We start from the raw sequence: 20,211 nt of genomic DNA, 5'->3' as shown, positions 1-20,211 counted from the left end.
CAATAGCTCAATTTATTTACAACATTATCACCGATTCTATCATATTAATACAAATTTCCGTAAAACATCATAAAAATAATTTAATGAAAACCACAGTAAAAGAATAAATAGATGATTGAGTAATTTCACTATCATTCAACTGAATTGAAAAGCTTCAATGTAATATCTCTTCCTGCTTGATTTCTTTTGTTTCACTTTCAAATATTTGGCCTGGTTGATAATCTTCTGACACAAACCTTCTTTTGCCTCAGAAACCTGTTAGAAAAAAATTAAATCCACTTTACACCAATCATTATCACATGATAATATACAACGTAATTCTGCCGGACCAACTTCGTATACATCAATGCTGCAATATACACTTGTGTACGGAAACATGTACACTGTGCACGCAAACACATGTAAAACAAACTAACCGTAACATCTATGTACGTGAGAATGTCATTGAGAAGTGAGGCTCCTTCCCCACCAGAGATGTCATCGGCACTGTTGTTGGACTTTGAACTCTTGACCTCCCTACTGCCAGCAAGGTGGAGGACAAGTCTCGGGTAGTGACAGTCGAGCAGCATGTTCAGCCAATCAATGATGGTTTCGATAGTGGAGTGATGGTGGGGATGGAGATGGTCATGGAGATGGTCATCATTTTCGTCATCCTCTTCTTCATTGCTTACGAGTTCATCGTGCAAGAACTTCAACAACTTCTGCATTGAAATGAGAATAAAAGATTGAGTATGCAAGTGAATGAATGAACAGAAGAAAGAAAAATTTACGATTGAATGAATGATACTAATTACTATACTAATCAGCCAATGCTAACAAATTAAAAAATGCATCATACGATAATGATATTGAAGCAGAAGATATGGTAGGAGAGCAAAACATACGAGGACGTGATGCAGATTCATTGTTGAGAGGTACTGTGTGAAATCATTCGGCAGTTGGAGGTGGTGCACAACGGAACGACTGCATGTTTGTGTTTTTGTGTTGTGAAAAGGAAAATCTTCATGTTAAAATGCTGAAACCTATTATATCGTTACTTTAATAAGAATAAAAATTGAAACGTGTGTGTGTTACTCTTGCTAAATTCGTCTGACGATGGTCTGTGTCATGTCCATGAAGGTCAACACAATGCTTTGCGTAGTATATAAAATAGAAAAAGAGAACAAAATGAACAAACAGTCGTTGTTTAAAGTGTGATGTTTGAAGGTCGTCATCACTCAACAGACGGGTCATTAGGTCCATGATGGTTGGCGCCTCCATGTGGTGGTCATACAGTAAACTTGAAAACTTCTTCAGGTCTGCAGTCTGAAGTTAATTTTAAAATGAATGAATGGGACGTTGAGCTTACACAATCATTATGCAATCATCTGTTTTCGGTGAAGATCAAACACAATGATGAAGGAATACAAAACAAAATAGAACCTTCTTTCCATCTATGAATTCTTTCAAAAAATCAAGCCTGTCTTCGTCACCTTTATCTTCCTCGAGACGTCCTCCTGACATCACTTTCATCCTCTAGCAGAGGGTTCAATTCAAACAATATAAACAACGTCCACCAATCCATCATTTAATCAACCATTCAATCAATCATTCATTCATTCCATTTGACTGAACGACCAGCAAAAGGAGCAACAGTAAAATAATAAGGACGAATGCACTTGTTTGGAGCAATGGAGATGGATGATTGATGTGCTGAGTGAATGAGGCTGGTAGCTGATCTTTCCTTCATACAGGCCTGATGTTGTTACTATAAATAAACTTTTCTTCGACCTATGCAGCTTAAATATTCAATGAAAACAAGTTGACCATAAATTAAAATATTAATGAGATGATTGATCATGACCTCATGAATATTTACAAGACAGCCATCAACCCACTTGTATAATTTTTCCTTGACATTGTTCCTTATAAATATACATGTTTCTCTTTTGGCCACACCTTCCATCCATCAAATATATACCTGTGTATTTGAAACAAGTATAAATTATATTTAATAATATCATTAACAGGAACATGACAATAAAGAAGAATTATCTTACTAAATGTTGGTGCAGTGTATTATAACAATTGCTCTAAAAATACAAAAAGTAGCATAAATTTGTAGTGACAGACCTCTATTACCCCCCTCAATCTGTCCATAGACAACTATTTGATTCTGGTCCAAGATTAGGAATTTGGAAACTTTTTCTTTGGTCAGCTTCATACTTTTTAAACTGTCTGTTTAGGTGGAAATAAAGCACGAATGATGATGATTAGGATGACGATGATGACGACGACGATAACCCAATTTTAAATTTTAAACTCAAAGAAAAAATAAGGAAGGAAATGTATGAAAAGAATGATTGAAAAAACATACCAGCTAAATCATTAGCATCCTCATCATCGAGATCATCATCACCACCGCTACTTCTATTATTATTATTATTGTTGTTGTTATTGTAGGGATGAATCAATAATTGTTCACCCTGGACATCAAGTCGATAAATATTCGTCTGAATGTTCGAGGATTGATTCTGTGAGGGTGGGATTAGCAGATTAAAATTATAAGCTGGTGGTTATGATGTTAATGACATTTATGCATGGAAACGAGAAATTTATCACAAAAAAGACTAACATCATAAAATGATACAGAGAGATACGATGAAGAATTCAAATCTACAATTTGGACATTCATTATGGTGACTTGCAATGCTGCTGCTGCTGATAATGTCACAAGTTGCTCTGCAAGTACTTGCACAGACAGGTCGTTGTAGACGATGATAACGTGATTTTTGAACTCGAGGCAGCAGTGAGCATTCATTAACTATCAGCAACATGTTAATAAAATTCACATATGATTTATAGCAAATTAAAATTCATTTATAAATCAAATTAAAAAATTTTTTACTTTAGTGGTTTTTATTCTCCTTTTTATAACAGATGACGATTCTTTTATCCTTTTCAGCTCCTGCTCATATGTTTAATTAATCAATTATGAGTAAAAAAAATATGAATGAAAAGATTATAAAAAAGATTAAATTAATTTGAAAAGCACCTGCCCATCTCTGGTGATGTAGTAGAACTTCCTTCCTTGGTGCTGCTGCCTCACAGCAACGGCAAGACATCGAGCACTGCCGTCCAGGTACCAACTCTTTAGGGCCATCATGTCTTCCAGCTTTTAAATCATCAAATCAAATGCTCCAATGAATTATGACTATCAATATCAACAATGATAATAACATGATTTAAAAACAAAATTTTTAAATAAAATACTGTTAAAATTGAAATTAAATTAATTATGTCACACCTTATATAGAGTAAGTTTGTTTAAATGAGTTATTAAAATTTTCTCATCTTCCAAGAAATCATCATCATCATAGCTCGAGATTCCAACCAGCGAACTGTCACTTGTTTCAAGAATCAGATCACCAACAAGGTCGTCTTCGTCGCTTTTCAAACAGAGCTGAGCCATCTTCCACCTACATATTCATGTATAATATTTTAACGACCTATTGTTTTTCGTTAGTTTAATCAGGACATGATTCATTTATTTCATATAATGATCAACATTCATCAATTGTAATTATAGAATTACTTATTATTACACTATTATTGCAATACAAATGCTTATGTTCAGTAAGTTTTTTAGTGTTTGTAAACACAGGAATTAGAAAAGTTATAACAGATAACTGATTTAGAATCTAAATGAATTGTATGCAGCACAAACATCGACAATAAATTACAACATCTCTCACAAAAGAATCTAAATTTTAGATTCTTTGGGGCTAGATTATTTCCCTAACCTCTATCCCTATCAGATCAGGGTTATGGATAGGGGTTAAGGAAGACTTACTTTAGATTTAGAAGAAGACTTAGACAAGTTTGATGTTATTGTTGTAATGTAATCGTAATGTAATCCTTCAAATAAAAATAAATGACATCATGATCATGCAGATGAATTACCTAAAATAACAATCAACCGATCGTTTAATTAAAATCAAATGATCCGCAAATAAATCATTTAGAAAATTAAAAATAAAAAAAATTAAAAAAGTTTACGAGGTTAACCGAGACCAACGAACCCGCACGTGTAAGTACTGGTTTGGAAAGTTATCGATAATATGATGTTTATATAAACAGCAAAGACAGCCGAAATAAAAATCTAAGTGTCGATTCAAGGAAGTTAGTGCCTGTGAAGAATTATGAAACAAAATAAAATTAGTAAAATAAATAAAATTAAAAATAAAACTTGCAAAAATTTTTAATTTAATAATATAATTTACATTTAATTTGATTGTTTTAAACTCTTGCAATTGTTACATTTATTCGGGGCGCTTTCAACTTTTTAACACAAAAATATTAATCTATGTTTGTATTGTATTTTCGTTAATGAAAATTTCTCCAATCATGTCGTAAATTTGTTAATTTGAGACTAAAAGCAAAATTTTAAAATGTTTTTTTTTTGTTTTTGTTTTTAAATATTTTAAAACTTTCATTTTATTTTTAATACGGACGCCATTATGGATTTGATCGAAACGAAACTTAACTATCTACACCACTATCCTATTGGTTTTTTTTAATACTTTAATTAATTTTTATTACATTTCTCAATTAATGAATAATAAAATGTCTTTTGTATTCGTTCCAGCCGATATTTTCACTAATATTTTTGCCAATAAGTAGATGTACATTTTCTGTAGTGATGTGCGAAAATATAAGTGATAGTCTTAGTGATAGCTTGTTCTATAAGACAAGTAACAAGGAAACAGCATCATTTCCTATTTGTGGTGTTTCTGTGAATAACGTTTTTGGTTCAACTAATAGCAGCCATACTATTAATTCTCTGCTCATGATGGGAGGCTGTAAAGTTACTGAAGATGTTTCCAAAACCAGGGATGTACTAAACATCAATACAGTCACTTATTCATTAACGGAGTTATTGTCATTTAATAGCAATCAGCACGACCGACATCAGTTAAATTCAAATGATATTGGTAATAATAATGATAATAATAATGTTAGTAATGATGTTGGCCATCATGATAATGGTTACAACCATCAAACATCGTCACTTGTACCCAATGGTAGTGTCATCGCCTCCAGAGATAGCTCTGACGAAAGAGATTCACAAATGTATGAAGAATATTTGATCATTGACGAATCAGTCGATCGAACAAATGATGCTGGTGATGATGATAGTGATACTGATAAAGAAGAAAATTCTTTTGACAACACTAGCAACTATAGCGATGGTAATAAAATGGATGATGGTCATGATGACGATGATACAGATGATGATGATCATGATACAGATGATGTTAAAAATACAAGAAATTATCGAACTTTCATCAGAAGCAGTGAGGATATTAATGAGGATACAACGTTCATATCACTCTCTGGTGATATGAATTCTCCTATCTCATCACAAACGTCATTAACATTTTCAATACTACCGTCGTTATCATTTCCAGCTTTATCACTAACCTCGTTCGCATCATTGTCTTTGCCGAAACCGTCGTCGTTGTCGTCCACACTGCTGTTGGCATCATTGGATGAGCATGACAAACATCTGCCACCAGCTGCTCAGTACCAACTTGAAGTTTGCAAAAATGAATTGCCTCCATCACCAACATCATCCTTGCCACCATCATCAACATCATCCTCATCTACGCCATCAGCAACAACAACAGCAGCATCATTGCCATTGTTGGAGCCCTTCACGTCTACTTCATCATCATCGCCCTCCTCCTCCTCCTCCTCCTCATCATCATCATCAATAACGTTTTCCTCACTTTTGACCACGTCATCTTCACCGTCACCACCCTCGATCTCATCATCGTCATCAACATCATTTTCTTCTTCATCGTCGTCATCATTATCTTTACAATCATCATCTTCGTCATCATACTATTCGGAAAATTTGAGGAATTTTGAAATAAAACAACCCACTGTTACCATCTTAAAGACGTTAATAACGGTGACCACGTCCTCATCGGCAGTGATAAAAAAGTCAAAATTGATAGAAAGAACCTCATCTCCATCATCATCTTCTTCATCATCGTCACCCTCATCATCAGCATCAGTTACCAATCAGAAACTACACAAGTCATTATCTGAATGCTCATTGGCTAGCAAGAAAAGGCTTCAACCAATCACAGGTAACTTTTGAACACTGATGCATAACATACACACACGCACGCACGCACACATACACACACACAGATATAGGATCTGGCCTACAGAACCTGGGCAACACATGCTTCGTGAATGCCACCTTGCAATGCCTTACCTACACACCAGAACTGCAGCAGTACATGGTGCAGTACCAGGCTAACCATTGTTAGTCGAATCTGTCTCGTTCATTCGTTTGGGTTTGATGGATGGTACTGAGTGGATCTAATTGATATTAATGAATGAATGAAGCTGATTAATATTAATGAGTCATCAAAATTAATATTCACAACCAGGCCCAAATGCCTCCGACTGCATAATGTGCGCACTGGCCCAGCACATGCAGTCATGCTTCCACGACAGTAAGAGGATATTGAAGCCACATAATATTCTGCAGCTATTAAAAGGTTGACTGATTTTTGTTGCAAAAGAAGGAATGAATAAATAGATGAGTGAGTGATTGAATATATGAATGAGTGGAAGGATGGCTGGGTTACTGGGAAGGTTGATAAACTAATGACTACTGAATGAATGATTGGCTAAAGAAAAAGGAAACAACTGATAATGAATGGCTGGAGAAACGAATAGGTGAATGGCTGAGTGAATGTATACATGATTGAGTGAATGAATGATTGAGTGAATGAATGATTGAGTGAATGAATGAATGAGTGAATGATACAACACAGGGATAGCTCGTCACATGCGATGGGGGCGCCAGGAAGACGCACACGAGTTTCTCAGGTTCCTCATTGACGCTCTCCACAAATCCTGCCTAGCTGGTCACCATGACAACAACAATAATGATAATAACAATAATAATAACAATAATATTAATAACAATCGTAATGATAATGATAATAATAACAGTAATCAAAACGACGTTCAGACTAATGGTCCAATTAATAATAACAGCAATGATCCGCATATTAATATCCTGAATGATAATATCAAAGTTGAGGTAAATTATGGTGATGGCAGCGGCAGTAGTAGCAGCAGCAACTGCACCAACAACATCACCCACGAAAGTAACAATCACAATATTGATGCAGATCGTGAACCAACGAAAAATTCTTGCATAAATTATGTTAATGAGCCGACCCGTCCAATCGCAGCCGCCAAATGCTCTAAACTTTGTGATGATGATGACAAGGATGAAGATTTGAAGAAAGGAAGCATCAAAGCAGTCGTCGCCGACAACAATGATGACGGTGGTGGTGATTGCGCTGATGTGGTCGCAAATGATGGTCATCATCATCATTTCAAGGAGGAACGTAAAAGCAGTGACGACGACGATGACGACGTTTCGTTTATTCACCACTTATTTGCAGGCCAACTCAGGAGTCAAGGTGTTTTCATTATCATCTTCCTTAGCTAGGACATTATTCAATAATGATTAGTGATAATTATCATCGTAGTAACCAGGGTGTCAATAATTTTCTTCCCACACTCCCTCCAGTCATATGCGACATGTGTCAGTGGACGTCGAACACGTACGACCCTTTCCTCGACATCTGCCTCGATGTCAAGACATCATCATCCATCACGCAGGCCCTCCAGTCGTTTGTCACGTGCGAACTCCTCGACGGCGACAACTCCTACTTCTGTTCCAGGTTAGAAATGGAGTCTGGTGAGGTTGAGAACTAGAGATGTGCTATTTATTTTGCAATTTTTTTGAGTTTCCGTCTTTCAACTTATCACCATTCATGTTCTATCATAATTAATGAAATTAGTCTCTTTAAACAATGTCTACACATGATTAAAAGTTAAATTAGATAAAACATGACATCACCTCGATGACAATAGTTGCAAGAAGAATGTGACAGCTCGTAAGTTGTTCTCCATTCACAAGCCACCACGCATCCTGACACTGCAGTTGAAGAGGTCGCTTGAACAAGTTTTCATTTCATTTAACGACACTTTACAGATTTATATTTTTATATATCTGCATATCGACGTTTAAATCAAACGGCTTAATCAACATATTTATTGCACACCATACACTACACTAAAAAGTAGATCGCTGTTTGTAGCTTGCCCAAAGAAAATATTTACAGAACAACTTCATTTCCTTCAAAATCAGATCATAGTCGTTCATCAATTCATTTTAATACATTGAGTTTTTGAGACGTTGCCAAAACGCATTTAAAACTTGAGAAAGAAGCGGGAAGCATAACTTGTGGTGAAGGCTTTTAATCTGATATATTGTAATATATTTTGATTGTTGCAGGTACGGTATGAGTGGTGGCAAAGTGACGAGGCACATCACCTTCCCTCATCAGTTCAACGCCCATCCCTACACCAGCTCATCCCTACAGAACAATCCAACGTCATCAACCTTATCGCCACCACCATCATCATTGCCATCGTCATCATCAGTTTTGCCCAGTGAAAATCTCTTAAAAAGTCCTAAATCATTCCTAACTCCCGCTGATTCATCATCATCATCATTGCAAAATCACGATGCAGTGTTCAGCACTGACCAATTAGGTGATAAGAAATTAGGTCATGATTTAAAAAATGAGCTTCCGATTGGCTGTGAAGATAGCTGCATGTACGACCTGTACGCGGTGTTGGTTCACGACGGGCACAGCACAAACTCGGGTCATTATTATTGCTACGTCAAGACAAAGGCAGGCCTCTGGTTCTGCATGAATGATCACATGGTGAGTTTGTGGCCGGCCGGCTAGTTCTTGAATCTTTACAACATTTATTCACCGGATATATATGTAAAACGGCGATTGAATGTGTTGTAAATTTCAATGACTCATGAATATTAATGGAACTCTGAATTTTAACGTATTCATGAATATTATTATAATTAATTGCACCAGGTGAGGCAGTCAACACTGGACGAAGTGTTATCCTCCGAGGCCTACTTACTCTTCTACCATCGTCAAGGTGACCAGCCGAACAACTCCTCCATCAAGGTGTTGGGACAGCTGAAAACATCGTCGTCGTCATCATCGTCAACATCGTTACCGTCGTCTTCATCATGTTCGACGTTGGAGTCCTACATGAAGAGGTCAAGGGTCAGGTGTAGGGGAGGTCAGCTGCAAGCATCATCTTCACCGTCGTTAATAATGGTGTCCCCATCGTCATCATCACCTCTGTTATCATCATCAACATTCACATTGTCATCTGTATCTAAACATGTTACCACAAAGTTTTCATCATCATCAACAACATCATCATCATCATCGTCAACATCATCAACCCAGCAACAAACATTGAGACACAAGAAAAAGTTGCCAACCACAGACTCATCATCATCAGCATCGACCTCAACTAATATTTTGTTGAAACATGACCAGGCCAACATCAACAGTAAAGAAAACATCAATAATATCAACAGCAAGGAGAACATCAACATCCTCGAACAACCACGTACAAGTCGGCTCAAATCATCACAACACAACAAATTGGTTGCAAAGCGTACAACAACAAATAGCAACAAACCGCCAACAGCTGCAACAACAAGCAACACTCGGAAACTGATGAACAGGTTAAAGAAACCACAAATCCCTGAATGCCTCGTTGATATTTTGAAACCACAAAAAGTGAACAACCTCACATCAACAGCAACAACTGCAACAACATCATTGTCATCTATTTCTTCAACAATGACCTCAACATGCCAGAAAACATTCAAAATCCCATTGAAAAGGCCATCAGCAAGTGATTCAACTTGCAACAAACCTTCCAACAACAACACAGCGACACCATCATTACCACACAACACTCAAACAATGCAAACCTCCACATCCCGTACGACAATTTCATCAACAACATTGCTTTCAACATCAACAACATTTTCAGGGCTTAAGCCAGTGTATTCGCCTCCAACACCGACATTAACTACTACATTAATCACGAAAACATCAATGACAACAATCGTCACACCTTCACAAAACATTTCATGTAAATCAACGAAATCAGTAGCCTCAAATGCGTCAACAATTCCTCTGCTATCAACAACATCAACGATAACGTTGACAGCAGCCTCCACAAACTCACCACCAACAACATCAACAAATGTAACAAAGGTTTCAACCTTCCAGACAAAATTAAAGAGGTTCGCAAAAAACATGCCAACGTCATTTTTGTCCACTACCATCTCCTCATCAACATCTTCTTCCTCGTCCTCCTCTTCTTCTTCATTTTCTTCTTGCTGTTCTTTATCATCATCTTCGTCGTCATCGTTGCCTGCTTCAACAGTAACAACCACTTCAGCAGCAGCAACAACAACTGCTTCAAATTCAACAGTTTCAAAAATTATCTCACCTACATTAACAATAACATCAACAAAAACGCTGTTGACAACGTCAAAAGTAACGACAACAACGCAAAAATCATCAAAAATCTCAACAATGACACCACCAACAAGTTTGACAACGTCAGCGAATTTGGCAACAGTAACAACGGCTACGACGACAATAACACTAGCACCTCACGCAGAGAGCAAACAATTTAGGAAACGAAAGTCGTCAGTTGCTAAACAATCACTCACCAACAATGATAGTAATAGTAACAACACCACCGACAGTAACAATAATGACATCAACATCTGTAAACACAATAACACCATTGGCAACGATGACAACAACATAGACGGTCTCAACCTCGACACAACCGTACGGCAGCCATCTCAGCAGAATGATGAACAAAAACTACAACAACAACAACATCCAATGTATTATGTACCGCCAATCAAATTGAAAAGAATGATTGACAATGGGAAACAGACCTATCACATTGTCAGATAATGAACCATCATTGTATTCACCATTTCATCATTGTATTTATAATCATTAGTTTATATTTTCCCTTATCATCATCATCATCGTCGTTGAAAAAATGTTTGGATTTGGATAGTAGATCATCGTCGTCTTCATTCTCTTGCACAAATTCATTAAGTACCTAAGAAATGAGATTTCTTCATCATAATATTTAATTTTTTTAGTTTCGTTTTATTATATATTTTCAGTTTGATTGATCGATCGGTTGCTAGGTCAGCTGATGGCCGATGTGTGATCATGTTATGTTCATTTATAAACAGTTTTTAATGATTGCAACAACGTTATAGACAGTTCCCTTTTTAACGTTAACTTCATTTAATTTGTTCTTAATGTAAATATATATCAACACACACAAACATACAGACAGATGTACACACACACATACAGTATGTATATAAACTCTTACAACACTACCATCATCATCATCTCTAACATCTTTATTTATTTGTCGTTGTTTTTTCATACATGCATACATTCACACTCATAAGCACGTACATACATGTACATACACACACACCTCAAAAAATTTTATCTATCCATTCTTTACTTTCTTCTGTTTTAAAATGACGGAATGAATGGATGATGTGAGTGAATTGAGTGACATTCTGAATGAAATAGTAAGTTAATGGATGGATAAATAAATGAATGTATACAAAGTGATAGACAGAATGAAACAGTGAAATGGATAAATGAAATTACCTCCCATCTGATTGCATCACACATTTCTACTTTTTATAACTTCATTCGAAAAAAGAGCCGAAAAAATCTTTAATTGAAAAACAATTAATTACTTATATTCATTTATTCATTCAACTTCTCGTTAATCATTCATTCGCTCATTCACTTATTCACCCGGTTATAGCTCCTAAGACGATTGAAATGACAGAAATGAAGACACTGGGTAACGAAAGATAATCACGTTATAACTAATTATAAATATGACGTCACAAACATTTCAAGAGAAATACAAAATGATGACGTCACGAACACGATTGAATAAATCATTAACGACTCAATCGATTCAAATCCCTAATGAATGGTTGAGACATTTATTAATTTCAATTCTATTAACATTGCTTGCTCGTCGAATCACAGCGACCGTTATGGAATATACTCCTGTAGAACACGAGCAAACAAAAATTGTGAGCAGGCAGGCAAACGCTAGAAGGCTGGCTGATTGACTGATTGATTAATTGGTTGTTGGTTGATTGATCGATTTAAACGATTGATGGGTTAGCAGCTATTGGTTAGTAGGTTCATCTGTAAGCCATCTAAAAAGTAAAATATCTAATAAATGAAAATAGGATGAAACGAAATGAATCATGATTGGCCGGGAAGTATAATTCAAACTGAGCAATCAGAGGTCGACCATCAGGCCGGCCCCCATCTTGTGACCAATGAGAGACTTCCTGTCACATTCCAACTGAGTTGACAGTATCAGCGTCACTCCTGAGTAATTAAATTTCATCAAATTAAAAAGAGGTATCAGAAAAGGAATTGAAGAGACAAATAAATTCGATTGAAAGCAAATTGCCATACAATAAATTTCTAGGCAATTATTCCTAACAACTGGTGTTAGCAAGAATTATTTAATTGACCACCAACTGAAATAATTGTCTGTAGCTGCTTTAATTTGGCTATTAAGATGTGGCGTTGAATAAATGCAACACTTTGATCAATCAATCACAGTCAAACAACAAATTCCAAGCAACCAATCATATTCAGCTATAAGACCCTAACCCTCCCCAATCACAGCTAACCTTTCTTAATATCAAGCTGATACGATATGCCAATCTGCTGATGGCTATTCATCTTGATTTTGAAGACTCCCATTTTTTTGTGGTTGTATTTGGCTCCGAACGTCATCTTAGAATCGTTTGAAACCTTTGAGTAATCAATCAAAATGCCGAATTTGAGGTCTTTGCTGATCTTCTGACAGATGGACGATTGATATTCGGTTGAATCCGATCTGGCGTATGGATTTTATTTCATTTTATTTACCAGCTTTGCAGAAAACTTTTTGAAAGTTGTTTTTGAATGGTTTAGAAATTTGAAAGAATACAAAAACATTCCCAATACATGATGTGTCAATAATACAGCACCTCCCTATCTCATCGATAGATTGGAATCATACAAATCTCATTTTTCAAAATATTCCTTCCGATCAATCGAGCGCAATTTATTTTTTATCCCGATCACAAAGTTGGTGACGGGTTCCCGCAACTTAACAGTTCTTGGCCCGGTTGTTTGGAATGGTTTACCTCCTTACTTACGTGACCCTAACCTATCATATTTACAATTTCGAAGTCAACTTAAAACTTATTTATTTGCACAATTAATGTCCGTCTTATTTGTCTATGATTTAGTAGCGCTTTTAGAATTCAACAATAAAAAAGCGCTGTATATAAATTTCCGTAATAATAATAATAATTTATTCATGTGAGCAACTTAAAATTTGTTGAAATTGGTAGTCTGGATTTTCTACAACTGTGTTAGAGATGAAAAAATAATGATGAAAAATAACATTAACAAAAGAAATCTAACGAAGTATTAGGAAAAAACTAAAAATCAAACATACTATTTGATGTAAAATAAAAGATTAAAAACAAACTGTAAAACAAAACCAACAAAGTGTTAACAACGGTTAAGTCACCAGTCTTGTAACCTACAGCCCAATTCAAACATGGCCAAATTTTCTTGTTGGGAGTCGTTTCGTCCAATTTCATCATCACCCCTCCAAACCAGCTACCACTCCTGAGAAATTAATTAGTGATGGGTGTTATTTAGTGTTGTCACTACAAAAGGGATGTGATGTAGTGACGCAATAAAAATAGGGATGTCATGATATTAACTTTAAAATGGTTGAAAGGTCAAGATGAGTTCCTGTGAAATCAAAGTACAAATCAGCTGTTGAGTGTGTATTCTTTGTCTTGTACGACGACTTTATGGAAGCAGTCTTCTTACTTGTAGGATGAAAATAATGTCAATTTGATTATTTATCAATCTCGATGGCTGGAAACAGTTTATTAATTCAATATCAAATAACAAATTAATGAGATGAATTAATGAATGAATGATTTAATGAATGAATAGATGAATGGCGTGAAAGAATGAGAAAAGGAATTCTGAATGACAAAAACAAATGCGCACCTGATGCTGGGTACAAACATTGTCTCAAATGACAACCCTAAACCATTGACAATACAATTTTTGACATGCAACTGGTTGGTTATCTGTGCCTCATTAGTGAAGTCAGTCACAAATTCAAGACCTGTTTCAAAGAGAAAAATTTATGAATAGTTTAATTACTTGGTAATTCATTAATTCCTATTCAGTTATACTGTTATAGGATTGGATTCTGAATTAAATTATTAAAAATGTAACATATTAACTATTGAACTATTAAGTAGAGTAATTCTAAGACCAGACTCTAACTAAATTAAATTTGTATTTGACAAAACTTACCTAACACATGATTTAAATAAGTAGCTTACCATAATCTTTCAACTTATGTTGCAGTTTCAAATTGCCAGCAAACAGTTTAGTGTCGTTGTTGATTGTGCAATTGCTCAACAAATGAAGACCTGCTGTTGACTTTGATTTAAATTCCAATTTGCACAACCCATAATCTGATTTGTTAAAATTCAAATGGAAAATTCACATTTTGATTATTCAGATTATTCATAACATTTATTTATAAAAAAAAATCATAATAATGAATAACAAATTTTAAAATATAAAATGCTGAAATGAATAATTTTTGTGACTAAATTTGGTCCTCTTGCTTTTTATTCATTAATCAATTAATGTCACTTTCAAGGATTTTTTCATTTCATTTCCCCAGTATGAATGGTTTATTTATATAAAAACTTTGAAAAAAAAATTAAAAAAATAGGAGTAGATATGACCAAGACTTACTATATCCTTTGGAGATTAAATCTCGAGCTTCTTCGTGCAAATCTGAAAATTTTGGTGGGGACATTCTTAAACGACAACTCACTCAATAAAACCAACAGACTGTCGTACGTTTGGTAGTTCAAGTCAAAAAACTAGAATAATGGTGAAAAAGGGAGTTAAAAGTTAACTTAGGTTTTGAAACTTAAAACAGTCGGAATTGATATATAGTCGGAATTGATAGAGCTAGCAGATACATTTTTACATAAGATTCATGAACGTTCGCTAGGTTTCTCCAGATCACAGGTTTTAAAACCTAAGTTAACTTTTAAATGCTGTTTAAAAGACAGACGCCGTGAAAACGCTAACGCTTTTGAGTTGCGTTTGTTTTTTGCTCTCTGAGATGAGGTGTTAGAAGTAATTTTTGTTTCATTAAAATGTCCGAAAGTACAAATTTAGGCAATAATATCTGTAAAAGTTTTGACTTGTTGAAAGTCAGTCGTAAAAAGGAAAATTTGATCAACTATAGTAGCAAGTCAGTTTTTTATTTTCAATTTTCATAAAAAATTTTAAAATTTGAACGTTAAATTTTTATGATTAATTTATGACAATATTACGCTAATTCATTACTGAATAAACTATATTTTCGATTAAATTGATCATTAAACACAGAATTGGGGGTGCTCACATTCCACCAGCATCGGTTATTTTATTTTTCAGATTAGTTCAGCAGTTTATTTTATTTTTGTATTATAGAGAGAGATGACATTAGATAGTTATTTTTAAATATCATTTAACATTGTTTGTTATAGATTGCTTTTTTGTCTTTTTGTTATTATTTAATAATAATTTAATTATTTGATTTTTATTTTCATAAAAAGAGTTATTTAGGGACTGGATATTATTTCAATGATTCCAACAAGTCAAAGAAGACAAACATTTGCAACATTAATGAATGGAAGAGATCAAGTAAGAAGCACAAAACACTGAAAGAAATTAAAGAGAAAATTGATCAGATGTTCAATGTAATGCTAACTGCTGAATAATGTTGTTAATGAATGATGGAGGTGAAAAAGACGATGGCCAAGATTATTGCTATTTTGTAAAGATGAATAAGATGATTGATGGTTAAATTGGTGATACTTATTGCATTAATAATAAAAATTTGCTAACTAGAATTAAAATAAACAAATTTTAAAGACAAAGCTACCACTGAAAGAAGGAACATCTACAGAATTGAAAAAAACAAACAGACCCCTGCCACTATCATCTGATCTTCATATTGCCAGCAAAAAACTAGGTTGTCAGAAGGCAGATAAAAAGAGATGCAACCAGTCCAGAGCTCCAAGATTTATCTTTGGAGATATTGTTCATCCATATTTTCTAAAATTATTCAATTTATGTTTATTTGAAGATATTGTTCATCCATATTTTCTAAATTTATTCAATTTATATTTATTTGTTTGGTTTTTTTTTATCTAAATCAATCATTTTTTGGTTTAGATCATTTTTTATGTTATTAAAGCTACTGTCTTTTATTTTGTGTTTCAATAATGATTGGTTTATTTTTAAATTTCATCTTTATATTTTCAGCTTCGAATTTGTTACATTGCCATTCATTAAAATCTTACAAGTTATTCAAACAATAATTTCACTTAACAAACCAAATGAATAATAGGATCACCTCCCGGGACCTGGTATGTACAATAACACATATAAATGTTTCGGTCCCAAAAAATCGTTCAGAAGAAATTATCAAGATTTTGGCATTGGTTGGAAGATTAATAGATTCTCATTGAACTCTTCTGTCAGTAAAATGATGTTTTTGAAATTTAATTGCCATTAAGTAATTGGCAAGTAACAGTAATAGGTGTATGTAAATGTACGAAAATGTTGATTTGAAACTGCAATCTAGCTCTAAGTGACTTTTTGATTGATTTTTTCAGTTTAAATTTAAACACTAAGCAGGGGTCCGGTCTTGCACCAGGAATGTACAAAGAAGTTGAAACGTGCAAGAAGTCTATTGCTCCGTGGAGAGATGTCAACATAAAATCTATCTGGGACATTGTCAGTGGCTGGTTGATTGGCTGGCTAACTGATTGATGTGCTGGTTGAATGTTTAGTTGATTGACGGATAGATTACATGGCTGGTTGATTGATCATAATTGTTTGTATCAATGGCATCATGTTGATCAGGTTTATAATGTAATGTAAATATTAAATCTTTATTTCTGATTCAAAACGAATAAATTTTTTTGTGTGTTCTCCTTATGTATGAAAATTGCGAAGACTAATTTATTTGTTCGTGTTGAACGCGCCTCCAGAAGCAAGATTATCTGGCCAGTCCTGCTCAGTTTGATGTTAGAACCGATACAATTAAGAAACTCAATAAGAACAGGCAACGAGGTCATTAAATTTTTTTTTTGCATCATCATTATTATTATTATCACTTTTTACACCATAATCATCGTTGACGTCTTTGTTATCGTTATCATCACCAACAGGATTGTTTCAGAAATCGGCACGCTTTCCATTGAAAGAGTACCTTCGTAACGTCATTGAATCACCAAGCTATGCCTCCAGATCTGCAGTCAGTTAGGGAATGAATGAATAAAAAAATGAGATCATGATACAAACAAGTGTTAGTGAATATAAATGGATGACAGAGAGAGGAGAGAGAGTTGTAGTGATTGATCGACATAAAAATATACGGCAGACCCCAAGCTCATACGCAGTTACAATCAGTAAATAAGTAATAAGGTCACAGTCAATAGCAGTAGCAATTTTTATAAACCAAAACTGTCAGCACAAAGTAACAACATTACTATATCGCACATCACATTATCCAAACCATGAATGACCATCAAGAATATTCCTGGTCCCGGCTCCTACAACCCAATCTACCCATTCAAATGTCAGAAGAGGAAGCAGGAGGGAGAAGATGATGAAGGGATGTGCGTCACCATCAGCAAGTTGAAGCCTGCTTTCAACAGTACCACTCCTAGAATGTTCAAGTTTCTTGAATGTTCCACCGCTAAATTGGTTCGATCAATTATCTTGCTTGATTATCTTTTTGTTTATAGTCTTATAAACTATAAACAAAAAGATAAATCTATTAGTTTTTCTTATCTATTTCTTTTTTGCTTCAACTAGTTTCATTTGAATATCGCACTATCAATCATTAGCAACACACAAAAGCATGAACAATATCTACACTGACAACACCAACAACACAAGTCCGAACCAGGCCCCGGAAGGTACACGACGGACAGCATGATCAATGAGAGACACCAGCACACCTACTACAACGTTTTCAAATCCAAATCCGAAAGGATGACTAATGATGATTTTCTCAGCCTTGGGTTTGAAATTGCTTCCGTAGTTATAAATTATTAACAGTAAAACAGTTCTCCGTAAATGATTATGATTAATTACGCTTGTTTATTACAATGGCAATCGTAATATTATGAATGGGTATACGATTCATCATTCAGGGAAAGATTTAAAGCGACAGGAGCAATGAACGCACCAAGGTGTTCGAGAAAGGAAAGAGACGTTTGCATGGACCACTTATTTTATTGATGCTTCCCTTATTCTGCAATAATTTTCGATACGTCAATGTTTTATTAAGTTCGTTTTACGTGCAGTGCTAGCTAGTGGCCTTACAAATGTACTTTAGACAAAACCGTCGAATGAATCCAACTTGTTGACTCGTTTCCGCTTATTTCGAAACGATTTCTCACATTTTGCCGCAGAGGTTAGGGTTTTTTTTAATTTGTGTGTAGGGTATATATATATACATATATATATATATGTATGTAAATTTTATTGACATTTATTGAACCGCACGCTCTTGTCGTTAATCATCGTCGTTTTAATTGGACATCAAATTAACATTAATTACCATGCTTATCGTCATACATAATATATATATATATATACGTGCGTGTGTGTATAGAAGGTATGAATGCGAATAGCGTCGGTTTTGGTTTAGTATTTGATTCATCCGTCCTCTTGTTGTAAATGCCGTTTATTTATTAATTCATCAATTAAAAGAATATGAAGTAGTCAGATCAACAAATATAATATCTAAGCTAGTTAAGATGAGTATGATGACAGAAATTGTGATATTGATGAGTCGGTTACATGAGATGTGAGTGTTCTGTATGTAGACAGGTAAAATCATTAGTCAATATAAACATAAAATACAGATGAAACGTTTAACACATGCAAGCGCGTACGTATCTTTAACATACATACATACATGTAAGCATACAATTGAAAGTTTACAATCACACATTCACAATGTCACAATTATGAACACATTCAAAGCGAATACAAAATGAAATTTGAGTTAAAATTATAATACTAAGTTCGATTTAAAAAAAAAATAATAAATTGCATTGACTGTGTTACATGTTCTTCAACGTCATTCAAACCATCCAAAAAATATAACGCATTACATAAGGTAACATAAGGTTAGATCTGGTCTCGAAGGTAATAGTAACAAAGATACTTGTAAAATTGATAGCTTATGTCATAATTGATTCATTGTGAGACACTAAAACAAGCGATCAGATACAGACAAAATGTGACATGCGAGTCACGTTGATGTTATTCGTGATTATTTAACACGTATATTACATTAAGATCAACCGATTTAATTCATTGATAATACTTCATTATTCATTTAATTTTTGTATCAATCCATGTATAACTTAATGTTTTTAATAACTTTGAAACAATGTAAGCAAAAAAAATATAGCAACACGTAATTGTTAGATATCTCAATAACTGTACCAATGAATAAAGTAATTAGTGAGTGAGAAGAAGAAGAGTAGAATGTATAACCACAGACATTGAACGTGAAAAAATCAATATCTATAGTTATATTAAACGGTATTATTGCTAAATTAATAATCACCTCATTAATATTAATGGCGATCAGTCATCAGCTCATCAATGCTCATGATGTCAGCCAGCATAAATATTAATGAGATTGCATTGGTTAATAACGAATATCATCATCTAATTTGCATACAATTGAAATAAAATAATTTCGCCAATGACATTTAAGATCAGAAACATTTCTTAACTAATAATTTGATAACTACAATAGGCGTCAAAATATAATAATGATTAAAACGATAATAACTTATGCATTTGTATCATTTTTTCATATGTCATTTCAAAATGAAAATGTAAGAGCCTACCACAAATGATTTGTTCAATAATTTGCTAGATGTAAGAATAATGTCTTGACTTAAAATTTACGTGGATTTGAGACGAATGAACTTGTAATTCTTAGCCAAGAACATGCAAATGAAATAATAAAAGGACGCATTAGTAGAGTATGTAAGTATATCTCTTC

The 20,211-nt window shown here is 34.2% G+C and overlaps 4 protein-coding genes across 4 annotated transcripts; 2 read left to right on the top strand and 2 right to left on the bottom strand.

Annotated features, from left to right (window-relative positions):
• Nucleotides 1–135: 135 nt before the first annotated feature.
• On the bottom strand, nucleotides 136–3,142 carry HELRODRAFT_179919 (hypothetical protein; the record flags this gene model as incomplete). The annotated part of the gene is made up of 9 exons (XM_009028694.1): nucleotides 136–255; nucleotides 417–701; nucleotides 885–963; nucleotides 1,178–1,305; nucleotides 1,423–1,515; nucleotides 1,878–1,960; nucleotides 2,113–2,217; nucleotides 2,357–2,513; nucleotides 3,035–3,142. 9 exons carry the CDS (start codon nucleotides 3,140–3,142, stop codon nucleotides 136–138), a joined length of 1,158 nt encoding a protein of 385 aa, XP_009026942.1.
• Nucleotides 3,143–6,224: 3,082 nt separating this feature from the next.
• HELRODRAFT_87296 (hypothetical protein) lies at nucleotides 6,225–9,038 on the top strand (the record flags this gene model as incomplete). Its single annotated transcript, XM_009028598.1, has 10 exons — nucleotides 6,225–6,318; nucleotides 6,447–6,557; nucleotides 6,843–6,929; nucleotides 7,324–7,336; nucleotides 7,432–7,496; nucleotides 7,607–7,760; nucleotides 7,954–8,031; nucleotides 8,378–8,476; nucleotides 8,696–8,813; nucleotides 8,982–9,038. Coding segments are annotated over 10 exons (876 nt in total), but the record flags the coding sequence as incomplete, so codon positions are not given.
• A 3,265-nt stretch (nucleotides 9,039–12,303) lies between these two features.
• HELRODRAFT_87388 (hypothetical protein) lies at nucleotides 12,304–14,928 on the bottom strand (the record flags this gene model as incomplete). Its single annotated transcript, XM_009028605.1, has 7 exons — nucleotides 12,304–12,395; nucleotides 12,707–12,915; nucleotides 13,575–13,700; nucleotides 13,799–13,909; nucleotides 14,097–14,217; nucleotides 14,441–14,575; nucleotides 14,865–14,928. 7 exons carry the CDS (start codon nucleotides 14,926–14,928, stop codon nucleotides 12,304–12,306), a joined length of 858 nt encoding a protein of 285 aa, XP_009026853.1.
• Nucleotides 14,929–15,277: 349 nt separating this feature from the next.
• On the top strand, nucleotides 15,278–18,422 carry HELRODRAFT_179916 (hypothetical protein; the record flags this gene model as incomplete). Its single annotated transcript, XM_009028693.1, has 10 exons — nucleotides 15,278–15,334; nucleotides 15,722–15,865; nucleotides 16,041–16,208; nucleotides 16,519–16,647; nucleotides 16,809–16,880; nucleotides 17,165–17,246; nucleotides 17,345–17,430; nucleotides 17,709–17,882; nucleotides 18,078–18,202; nucleotides 18,335–18,422. 10 exons carry the CDS (start codon nucleotides 15,278–15,280, stop codon nucleotides 18,420–18,422), a joined length of 1,125 nt encoding a protein of 374 aa, XP_009026941.1.
• Between the last annotated feature and the right edge of the window lie 1,789 nt (nucleotides 18,423–20,211).

This window comes from Helobdella robusta, assembly GCF_000326865.2.
Source record: "Helobdella robusta unplaced genomic scaffold HELROscaffold_57, whole genome shotgun sequence".
In the NCBI taxonomy this organism is placed as follows: Eukaryota; Metazoa; Annelida; class Clitellata; order Rhynchobdellida; family Glossiphoniidae; genus Helobdella; species Helobdella robusta.
This window is presented reverse-complemented; position numbering and strand designations above follow the sequence as displayed.